This window comes from Corvus brachyrhynchos, unplaced genomic scaffold (genome assembly GCF_000691975.1).
Source record: "Corvus brachyrhynchos isolate BGI_N302 unplaced genomic scaffold, ASM69197v1 scaffold21, whole genome shotgun sequence".
In the NCBI taxonomy this organism is placed as follows: Eukaryota; Metazoa; Chordata; class Aves; order Passeriformes; family Corvidae; genus Corvus; species Corvus brachyrhynchos.
The window spans coordinates 2,986,616-2,997,408 of NW_008236924.1; the positions used below are offsets into that span (position 1 = coordinate 2,986,616).

Here is a 10,793-nt window from a genome sequence, read left to right on the forward strand (position 1 = left end):
TTTAATGCACAAGAAAAGGAAAATAGATAAACTGGGTTTTTGTCCCCTGCAATGCCAGCCAGTCATGGCTCTGGTTTTGTCTTTTCCCACTCAGTCTCCTGCCTGCTGGCTGGTTGTCTTGTCTGTCTATCACCCTCTCTTTTGCTTTGGGTTTAGCACGGGAACTGAACATCTGCAGCCATGACAACTCACGTCACGCTTGAGGATGCCTTGTCCAACGTGGACCTGCTGGAGGAGCTGCCCCTGCCGGACCAGCAGCCATGCATCGAACCTCCTCCCTCCTCCATCATGTACCAGGTACTTCAGCTCCCCGAGGCAGAGGGTAGGGAGGGTTGTTCCAGTGGCTCATGCAAAGCACAGAGCCACACGGTGCTGTGAGAACCAGCCAAAAACATCCGGGGTTCAGTGTATTGAAGGAAGTGCTCAGAACAGATCTAGCCACAAATCTCTTCCCAAGGACTTTAAAGGGAAGGCACCAGATACTGGTGAAAGAGACTTTTAAGGCCGAGCAAAAATTAAGACCAGAGTGCATGAATGGGTAGGAAGCAGGAGATAAGATTTGTGATAGCAGCAGAAAGTTCTCAGTGATGTTTATTTGTGCACATATTTCTGTGCTTCCTTTTCGTGATCGTGCGTGCATCGAACTGAGCAGGGCAGGCTCAAAGTCCTGCCTGACTTTGGCTGGCCTGTGCCTCTAGCACAGCTGGAACTGCTGGCATGCGAGGGAGGGCAGCTGCTAGAACCACTTCTCTGCCCTGAACAACTCAGATTTAGCTGCAGCTGCACGGACCAAGCAAAGCTTGGCAGGGGCCCAGGGCACGGCTTGGCTCCTGCTTTTGGTTCCACAGTGGGATGCCTCGGCTGCTTGGCCACCACACCCTGCCCTATAGCACACACCCAGGGTTAAATATAACAGGGGGTTCCTTTCTCCATCCTGCCGCTCCTGAGTTCCTGGCTCACCCGTGGCAGTGTATAAATACACCAGCACCGTGATTGTTGTGCCTTGTATGCAGGGCTCTGGAATTACAGTATCTCTTTCAGCAGGTCAGACCCCGGGCTCATTCCAGAGCCTTGGTATCTCTACGGGTTATCAGACCCAAAGGTCATTCTGGGCTGTTCAAATTTCAGCTCTCCCTGAAAAATCTTCATGTAATTATTTGCTTATCTCTTCTTTCAATAAAGTTTGAGCCTTTGCTGGCTTGTGTCTCATGAGGGTCTCAGGGTCCAGCCTTATGGCACAGCCTCCTTTCAGGGCCATGAGTGTGTGCACACAGCTGGGCCTAAAAACCTCCTCTAAGCTGGATCTGGAGGTGTTGGCCCAGCTTGTTTCCTCATCACATTCAGTTTGTGTGTAGCCCTCTCCCCTGCTATCGAGAAATACACTTTCAATCTCAGCTTGTGTTGTCACACTGGTCACATGTGATGTCCTGGAGGCACTGAGAAGAGTAGCCCTGTGGCCACAGGTCTGTGCTCCCAGCTTTCCTACTCAGGAAATGAGGTATTGAGGTGAGTGTGGTCGCTGCAGTGCTGCTGTCATCACAAGGAGCAGCCCTGGGTGCTTGGGACCTCTGTCTGCCCTGCCCTGCAGCAGATACCACCAGCCAGCCTTGGCAGAGGAAATTACTGAGTGCAGAGCATGTGAAGGGCACTCCAGAGAGCCAGGGGAGCTGCTTTTCCATCCCCCACTTGCCTCTGCAGTTTCTTGCTCCCCTGTCCCAGCCCAAAGCTGTATCACAGCTTCCAGGACAAATGTTTGTCCCAACAACTGTTTGTGCTTGCAAGAGCAGCAGTAGCACTGATAATAGCACCTGGATGAGGGCTGACTTTCATATTTATGTTTTCCAGACAACTCATTCCCTGCCCTTTCTCTGTGTTTATCCTAAACGTCCTGCTGACAGGATGTGGTCTTCCCCCAGCAGCCAGGGCTCAAACAGAAATTCATAGGGCTGCATCTGTCTTTGAGTAACCAAGCTAAAATCCTTAGAATAATTGCTGTAGCTTTTCTCTCTGGTGTGGCTGCAGCAAAGTTTGGCTTCATTTTACAAGGATTTGTCAGTGTTGACTGCCATATTTCCACACGTATTCCCTGCAGGATGAACATGTGTGATTCCAGGGTGTGTATGTGTGAAACTACTTCAGACCTAGAGGTGCAGCACCTCAAATAGTTCACAAGTTCCTCCCATGCTCCAGAAGCCCTACTAATTCTGCTTTTTGCCAACACATCCCATGTTAGGCTGTACCAGGTGAGCAAACAACCAGCTGTGTTTTAATCCCCATCTCTCCGTTTTGCCCACAGGCTAATTTTGACACAAACTTTGAAGACAGGAACGCCTTTGTGACGGGCATTGCCAGGTACATCGAGCAGGCCACGGTGCACTCCAGCATGGTGAGTCCCCTGGCGCTGTCCCCAGGGTGCTGAGCCTCCAGTGCCTGCCCTGTGCCAGCAACACCCCTCTGTCTTTCAGAATGAGATGCTGGAGGAAGGCCATGAGTACGCTGTGATGCTCTACACGTGGAGGAGCTGCTCACGAGCCATCCCTCAGGTACTCAAGCCCTTCCCAGGCAGGGCTGCTCTTGCAGTGACCCCTGTGCTTTGCCATGGTCCACGTGGATGGGGCCGAGCACAGGACCCCCAATCTCCCTGCTTGGTCAGGTGCAGCTCCCTGCTACATCAGAGACTGTGGCTTCACAGGTGAAGACCAGAGCCTACACCTGAATGTGCACCACTCCTCCCTGCCCCGACTGCATCCTCATGGCCGTCGATGCCTGGTGGGATTCTCGGGGCTGTCCTGGGCAGGGCCAGGAGTTTGATGATCTGTGTGGGTCCCTTCCAGCTCAGAATATTCTGTGATTCTGTGGTACTGTCTGACTGCAGTGTGGATCACCAGGGCAGGGACATTAGATTGCCCACTGCAGAGAGGGCAAGGCTACTTTGGCATCATCCCCCATGTCAGGCTGGCTGACATGTCCCTCTGTGCCCTGAGAATCAGCTGCTGGGTTACTGAACGTGCACCAGAGCTGTCAGCCCCATCACAGCTTTGTGGGAGCAACAGCTGCAGACAAAACCAGAGGAGGACACCAGGATGCCCTGGGCAGCTGGTGTTTTCCCTGTAAGTTTGATAATGACTCCGAGTAACTGTTCTGGAAGTGAGATGGATGACAACTGAGTTAAGTCCTTAAATTTAGCTTCCCAGGATTCCAGCGACAGTGACTCAGTTCATTGCTGTCAGCCACAGACAAGCCCAGTGATTTTTAATGGATCCTCAACAGAACCAAAATAATCCCAGCGAGGCTGCAGCAGAGCTGGAACCTGGTGCCTTGTGTGTCTTGCAACACAAAGTCTCAGATAATTTCATGCTACAACATTCCCACATCGTGCAGCAAGTCCAGACTCCATATTGCTTGGGTTCTGTGCCAGACAAACGCATTAGGAGACTTCTGTCCCTCAGAGTTAGGACTGTGCCTTTTCAGAATGCATGGAGACAATTTCAGATCTGAAATAGCCCCTTTTGCTTTCACCTATTGGTTTGAGAACCAGCTCCTCCTCAGGTCCCTCTGTTGTCCTTGGGTGGGGACAGGACTCCTTTGAAACAAGAAGATGGTGCCACAGTGACCCACAGCTGGGTTAGAAGCTGATGCTGACACGGATGATTTTCTTCGCAATGCAGGTGAAATGTAACGAACAGCCAAACCGAGTGGAGATTTATGAGAAAACAGTGGAAGTCCTGGAGCCAGAAGTCACCAAGCTTATGAAGTTCATGTATTTTCAGGTAAGTGGTCAAGGAGAGAGGCAAAAATAATCTTACTTACTTTGGTGTTAACATCCTAAGCAGGACTGTGCTATCCTTGCCTGCCAGGACAGCCCCCAGTAGCCTTGTAGCCACCTGAGCAGAAACCTGAGACCCATGTGAAGGAAAATCTGGGTGTCCCTTGCTCGGCCCCAAAATCTTCTATACAAGTTGGGAAAGAGCACACCTCAGCCCTTCAAGTTCATGGAGACCCAGAGCCACCACTCTTTGGAGCTAAGGGTGTCAGAGGCTCCTGTTTTTCGGGGATGTTGGCTGATGTGAAGAGCTGATTATCCATTGCCATGTGGCAACCACAGAGCTGCTGTGGGCCCCCCATCACCGCCTGCGTTATAACCAGCTGCATCTGAGTTTCACAAACATTTTTAGGTTTTATATCCTGTGAGGTCTTTAAGTCCCACCTAAAAGATGCAGCCTGATGTGGCAGAACACCCCACGGTCGGGGCAGGTGCAGTTGGGGAGTGTTCAAGCGCCCTTCTCCCCTCAGGCACTGAGGGTGTTTGTCAGCAGTGATTTATAACTTCTGTTTCATGTGACAGCCAAGAGGGACCTTGGATCCTTCATTCCCAGCCAAAACCCACATTTTCTAAAGGTGGTGGGTGGAGGGGGTTCCCATGGGGGTGCATGACCCTGTGCCCCTGCCCTGCAGCGCAAGGCCATCGAGCGGTTCTGCAGCGAGGTGAAGCGCCTGTGCCACGCTGAGAGGAGGAAGGACTTTGTGTCTGAGGCCTATCTCCTCACTCTGGGCAAGTTCATCAACATGTTTGCTGTCCTGGATGAGCTGAAGAACATGAAGTGCAGCGTCAAAAATGATCATTCTGCTTACAAAAGGTGAGAGGGGATGAAGAGGCGGGAATGGGGACAGGACTGGTCTGCAAGGGAGCTCCTGGTCTGCCCAGCAGTAGGGCAGGTGGACATCAGGAGGCTGGAGATGGGGTTTCCGTGCTGTCCCAGGCTCTCTTTGCGAGTTCAGGCAAATCTCTGAGCTGTGTTGTGTTGCAGTTCCCTATTGGAAATAGAGTTGTTACATAGAAGGGTCTGAGTCTGGGGCATTGCAGCTGCAGGTCAGACAGGGAAGGTGGGTGGTGACAGTCTCACACTGGCTGAGTGACCCTTGGTGATGTTGGATTTGTCCCTTCCAGAGCTGCCCAGTTCCTGCGGAAGATGGCAGACCCCCAGTCCATCCAGGAGTCCCAGAACCTCTCCATGTTCCTGGCAAACCACAACCGCATCACTCAGGCAGGTCCCTTTTCTCTGAGCCACTGGACCTTTCCATCAGCAGAGAGAAGCAGTGACCTTGCTGAGGCTGACAGCACTTCAGACCAGGCTGTGGCAGCAGCTGTTGGGTCTTTGCCACTGACTCTGGTGGTCTTTTGGTCAGGCTGTGTAATTCTAGCAATGTCTCGTGTCATCCTGGGTGGCTTTGAAGGTCTCTATGTCAAGACAAAGATGAAAGTCCAAAAGATGTAAGAAGAGCTCTGGGAGGGGGAGGTTCTGCCAGAACTCCATCCCCTGAAGCTGCATGGGGCTGCAGCTTAGTCCCTGTGGCCTTCCACACTCCACAGGCTCCATAGCTTCTGCTACCTAGTTAAAATACTGCACCAAGACATCTCTTTGTCTGATATTTGGGTGTTGTGATCAACCTGAAAGGGAGTTGTCCTGCAGACGAAGGTCGTTTCTTCCAGGTGGTGCCATGAGCTGAGTCTTCTGCTGGTAAACTAAAAAAAAGCACACAAATGAGGTTTGAAGGAACCTCTTACTGTTCTTCTCTTACTCCTTCAAATGTTTCCTCCCTGTTTTCTGCTGTTCCTCTGCCCATATGGATAATGTGGCTTCTGTTGTGTTTCAGTGTCTGCACCAACAACTAGAGGTTATCCCTGGGTATGAGGAGTTGCTGGCTGATATTGTCAACATCTGTGTGGATTACTATGAAAACAAGATGTATCTCACTCCCAGTGAGAAGCACATGCTCTTAAAGGTGAGGTTGGGCCATGCTTGTGGGGCTGGGTGCTTGCATGGTTTCACTGTCGCTTTAGTAAAATGAAATTCACTCCTAGGACAACATTTCTCTTCAAGTTCCTTCTTTTTTACTCCTTTGGGTTTACATGCATCCTTTCTCTGCAGAGCCAGTGTCCTCTGCTCACACGAGTTGCTGTGAGTGCTCTGCAGGCAGCAGCAAAGCTGCTTTGCTTCCTCCTTTTCCTGTTCCCTTTCTGATCCCTGGTGCTTTGTGTCCTCTGCTGTGGTACCTCAGTCCTCCCACTGACCTCTTTCTGTAGCTGAACAGGCTGGACATGGCCCTGAGTCGGGGATGTTCCATCCCAGTGCTCTGACAGGGCAGCTTTGCCAGGCAGTGCCATGAGCTGCCTCTGTGCCTGCCCTAACTTGGACCTTCTCTCACCATTTCTCTGCTGTCCTTTCTGGCCTTCTCCCTTATTCCCATATAAAAATCTTCTTTCCTCTCTCCCTTTCCTCTTCCTCATCTCCATCTCTCTGTTTCCCCACAATCTTTCCCAGTGCTGCCAGCAGCTCTGCCTGCCTGGGACTAAGCCCGTGGTGGATGAGATCACTTGTGGGTGCCCTACATCCTCCAAGGCTCAAACGGGTTTTTCTGTTGTGCATGGAAGTTCAGGATCATGGGCTTGACTTGTGTAACTGCAGAGGACATTGTAAAATCACCACCAACTTTGTAACCCAGAATTTTCTTCTTGATGCCCATTCCTAGCAATAATTCCCTGCAGAAGGCAGATGCTCCCAGGTTTGTTTTTCTGACTGGAAAGAGTCCTCGAGATGAACATGCTAAAATATCTGTTTGTTTGGTGTATTTGTCCTTGCTGTCAGTCAGTTATTGGCAATGATTGCAGTCACTATTACCATAAAAACTTCATTACAGTGGTGTGAGTCAGCTCAGGTTCTTTGAAGGGTAATGTGGGTAGGTTGTCTCTCTCTAATGATTTGTACTGAATTCAGGGGGTGGGGAAATCAATCCAGGAGAATATTTCAAATTCTTCTCCAGGAGTAAACTTTTGCCTTCGGGTGGAGAAGGCTTTTGGGTTATTGTTATGTGGAGAGAGGAGGAACAAATAAGCAAAGGAAGCATCCTGGGTTTTTGCACAGACAATGGACGCAGTCCATCGTGTGTCCTCTGCCTAGCATGTGCATCCTGGCAGACACAGGCACATTTTTAACATTTCCTCATGGGTGTCAGGTGGCAACAGGAACCTGAAATGGTCTTTCCTCATGCTGAGTGATGGAGAACTGTCTTTGACTCGTGCTGCTGACTTCATGCTAATGAAACCTTCCCTTTCCATCTTCTCCAGGTGATGGGGTTTGGCCTGTATCTCATGGATGGGAATGTCAGCAATATTTACAAGTTGGATGCCAAGAAGAGAATCAACCTTAGCAAAATAGACAAATTCTTCAAGGTCAGTGACCTGTCTGGGTGAGGCTGGTGTTTATTGCAGACCAGTGGATTAGTGACCTGTACCATTGCACATGCTGCTAGCAACAAACAAACCACAGGAATCATTTCCAGATCCAAAAAACCCTGGGCCAAAGACTGAGGAATGGAATTGCTGTGACCAGGCACTGGCACAGAGCTGCAGCACGGGTGAGGTGAATGATGCCAGCCCTCAGTGCCAGCAGGGCTGTGGATGGGGAGCAGTGCTGGGACTGGCTCTGCTCCCACGGCACTGGAGCTGGGCAGCCAGTGGGAGCTGCAGCTCTGGCTGCTTCCTGCCAAGGGGCAGAGGATGGGGAGGCTGTTTCATGGATGAGGGAAGGTTGTGCCAGACTGACTGCTTCTCTCTCTTTTACACATTCCGGAGGCAGGTTTGCAGTCTCTGTGGTTTCAGACCACCAGCAAACCTGGCTGGTTTGCTGAGGTCTGTGTAGGTGATGGTTCTGCTTCTTTTGCCCTCTGCAAGCTGCTGAGCTGAGGGACAGAGGACGCAGCTGGCGAGCCAGTGTGTGATCTGGCAGTTTTATTTTGTGTATAAACTGTGCTCCCTGTAGCACAGAACAAGCTGTGGGAGAGTTTGTGTCAGCTGGGACTTGGAGGTGCTCAGGGAGATCTTCAAAGGGTCACTCTGTGGTTTGATGAACCGTTTTTGTCTTGTCTGAGATGTGGATTTTGGGGAAAGGCCTATGAAACCTGGATGCTCCCAGTGGCAGGGTGGGAAGCAGCTGCACAACCTCCCTCTGCTGAAGCACATCTGGCCAGGGTCTGATCCACAGCTGGAGGCCAGGCTGCATTGCCCTGGGACCACTCAGCACAAGAAAGGTTTGGGATAACCCTGTTGGTGGAGAGGAGGGCTGAGAGCCCACACAGCACCTCAGGGAAGGCAGTGCCTCCTTTCCACTGCTTCTGGGCACAGACTGGGTCAAGGAGGCATTTTGGGTTTGGAGCAGGTCAGCTGTAGGAGGCATGGTGGGATCTGGCAGAAGACAAATGTGTTGGCAGCAAAGAATAATAGCATAGCAAGAGGACAGCAGAAGAATTTTCCAGATGGAGCAATTAGTTTTCTTTGAGACCTACTGAGCTTGAGCAGTCCTTCCTGAGTCCTTTATTAATCTTTCTCCAGAGATGAAAAGATTGGTTTCTGTTACCAGCATTTGCTCCACATCAGGGAAAATGAGAAGGTGATGATTTGGGAGGGCACACAGGGCTCCTTCCCCATCACTCTTGCAGCACAGTGGATTCTCCCTGATGCTTCACACAGAGGTGGGGTGAGGAGCCTGGAAGCAGAGGTTGGTTTTGGTGTTGGGTAGAGGGTGTCTCCCTGCTTATTGCCACGAGGTTTGGTTTATGGGTGATGTGCTGGGTTTGTGCAGGGGAGGGAATAGGTGAGCCCAGGTTTCATGGAAGGTGGGTGTGCCAGCTGCTGCATCCTCTGCTGAGCGGTGGGGACTTATTTACCCAAATTTGCACCATTTCCTGGAGACAGCCCTGAGAGCAGGGGGCCACAGACACCATAATCTTATGGATAGGCCGATGATGAGGTGTTTAAAAACCCTCCCATCACTGGGGAGACTGCTCTGCAAAGGTGATTTATCTTGTCGTTCTTCAGAGTCTTCTGGGTTTCCCATGATTCAGCTTTGCTAATTCAACTAAATCTCTAAATCAGGCCTTCAGTATAATCTGTAGAGTTTGGTCATCTTGGTGCATTCAGACAGATTTGCTGTTCATTTCCAAGTGCTGTGGGCCATCAGAGAATGAGGTAAAATACCTTCCATTGCATGGAATAACTTTCTCCTTTCCAGCTTTATTTCCATTTGCACTTCTCCAGCATCTGCCATGGTCTCACTTAATCAGTTAAGTACCACTCCAAACTATCAGATCTCAATAAGGAAAGACCAACTACTCCTTTACTACATCTGCTTATTGCCTTCTGATTAAATTTCTAGTGGATTGCCCAGGAATTTGAGTAGTGAAAATGAACTACCCCTTCATTTAAACCTTTTATGGAAGTGCCAGTGGGAATCCCTAATGACAGCATTACACATCCTGTGCACAACTCAGCTTGAGAAGTGTGTGATAATAGGACAGGGAATTTGCCATCATCTTCCCTGAATTTTGGGGCAAGGCTTTTGTAGCTGGGTGAAGTTGAAGCTTCATATTTTACTGATGAGCTGTCAGTAGCCCTTGGTTGGGTGTTGTTTGCAGGTGGAAGTTTAGTGAAGGAGGGACCTGTCTGAGCTTGAGGTATCTTCAGAGCACTTGGAATTTATTTCCCATCCAAAACCTCCAGAGATGTAAAGGGCAAGCAGAGCCCTGTTACATTGCCTGTGTCTTCCTCTTTATGGAGAAGTTCTAAGACACATCACAAACAACCATGGTGCTGAATCCCTGGGGAAAGCTGACACCTTCCTGGGTGTCCAGAATATCAACATGCTGGCTTTTCATCCGTCTGTTCTCTTGGAGGATTAGGCTGGGAGACAGTAAGGCCTGCTCAGGAATACACTTCTCTCTTTTTGTTGTAAAAAGAGCCTTTCCTCTGGCTGGTTACAGCACTGAACCATTCTGGCCATAACCAGCCTGGTATCAGCGAGCCCAGGGCTCCAGAGCACTCACAGGGGGTGATTTCCTCCTGCAGAAAGCCTTGTGATCACTTTCTGTCACTTCCTAGGTGTGAAATGACCCTGGGTCCAGGTTTGCACTTTGTTTCAAACAGTCTGACACTTCCCAAAGCTTCAGAGGTGCAGGATGCCTTTTTGCAGTCCCTTGTGTTGCTCTGGGGCCAGGCACTCTCTCTCTCTCTCTCTCTCTCTCTCTCTCTGCTGGGGCCAGGCACTCTCTCTCTCTCTCTCTCGCTCTCGCTCTCGCTCTCTGTTGCTCTCTCTCTCTCTGCCATGTTTCAACCATCTTTTGTTTTCTTTTCCAGCAGCTGCAGGTGGTTCCTTTATTCGGCGATATGCAGATAGAACTGGCCAGATACATTAAGACCAGTGCTCACTATGAGGAGAACAAATCCAAGTGAGTGCCTGCCATAATGTCTCTTGGCTTCTGTGTGTGTCCTGAGGGCCGTGGGAGCTGCAGCCCCGTGGCGTGTGCGAGGCCTGTGCACGTGTGTGTGTCCCCGTGAGGCGTGAGTCCGGCGTGCCAGCTCTGTGTGCCCGTGTGTACCTCCCTGTCCCTGCATGGGAAGATGTCCTCCCCGGCCCTGGGGGTGCAGCCAGCTCCCAAGCTCCGTGTAACCATCCCCTGGGAGCAGGCAGGGCTGGGAGGGGGCTGGCAGCGAGGTGGGAGGAAGGAAAGGTGGCTGGTGCATGGATTGGGGCAGCGCCGAGTGCTTGCGAGCTGTGTGAGTGTGAGCAGCGTGTCCCTGCTCTGGGGAGATTTTAATCCACAGTTTGCACCCCAAGGACAAAATCCTCCAGAGCATGAACACGGCAGTGGATCTCTGCAGTAGCCAGGGTGTCTCCTCTAGCTCAGGCAGGGGTCCTGAAGAAGGGCAGCAGGGATGAGGATTGAACAAGAGACTCAGA

The 10,793-nt window shown here is 50.9% G+C and overlaps 1 protein-coding gene across 3 annotated transcripts in view; it reads left to right on the forward strand.

Moving 5' to 3' along the window:
• The first annotated feature begins 156 nt into the window (after positions 1-156).
• CYFIP2 (cytoplasmic FMR1 interacting protein 2) overlaps positions 157-10,793 on the forward strand; it is a 43,420-nt gene continuing 32,783 nt past the window's right edge. For 2 of the 3 annotated variants that reach the window (XM_008628957.2, XM_017728146.1), the window contains exons 1-9: positions 157-297; positions 2,297-2,386; positions 2,466-2,543; positions 3,669-3,770; positions 4,456-4,637; positions 4,949-5,045; positions 5,656-5,784; positions 7,127-7,231; positions 10,190-10,281. In XM_008628957.2, the coding sequence (XP_008627179.1) occupies positions 181-297; positions 2,297-2,386; positions 2,466-2,543; positions 3,669-3,770; positions 4,456-4,637; positions 4,949-5,045; positions 5,656-5,784; positions 7,127-7,231; positions 10,190-10,281 (992 nt within the window). In that variant the 5' untranslated portion in view covers positions 157-180. The remainder of the gene's footprint in view (positions 298-2,296; positions 2,387-2,465; positions 2,544-3,668; positions 3,771-4,455; positions 4,638-4,948; positions 5,046-5,655; positions 5,785-7,126; positions 7,232-10,189; positions 10,282-10,793) is intronic. The other variant, XM_008628958.2, reaches the window with a different exon arrangement.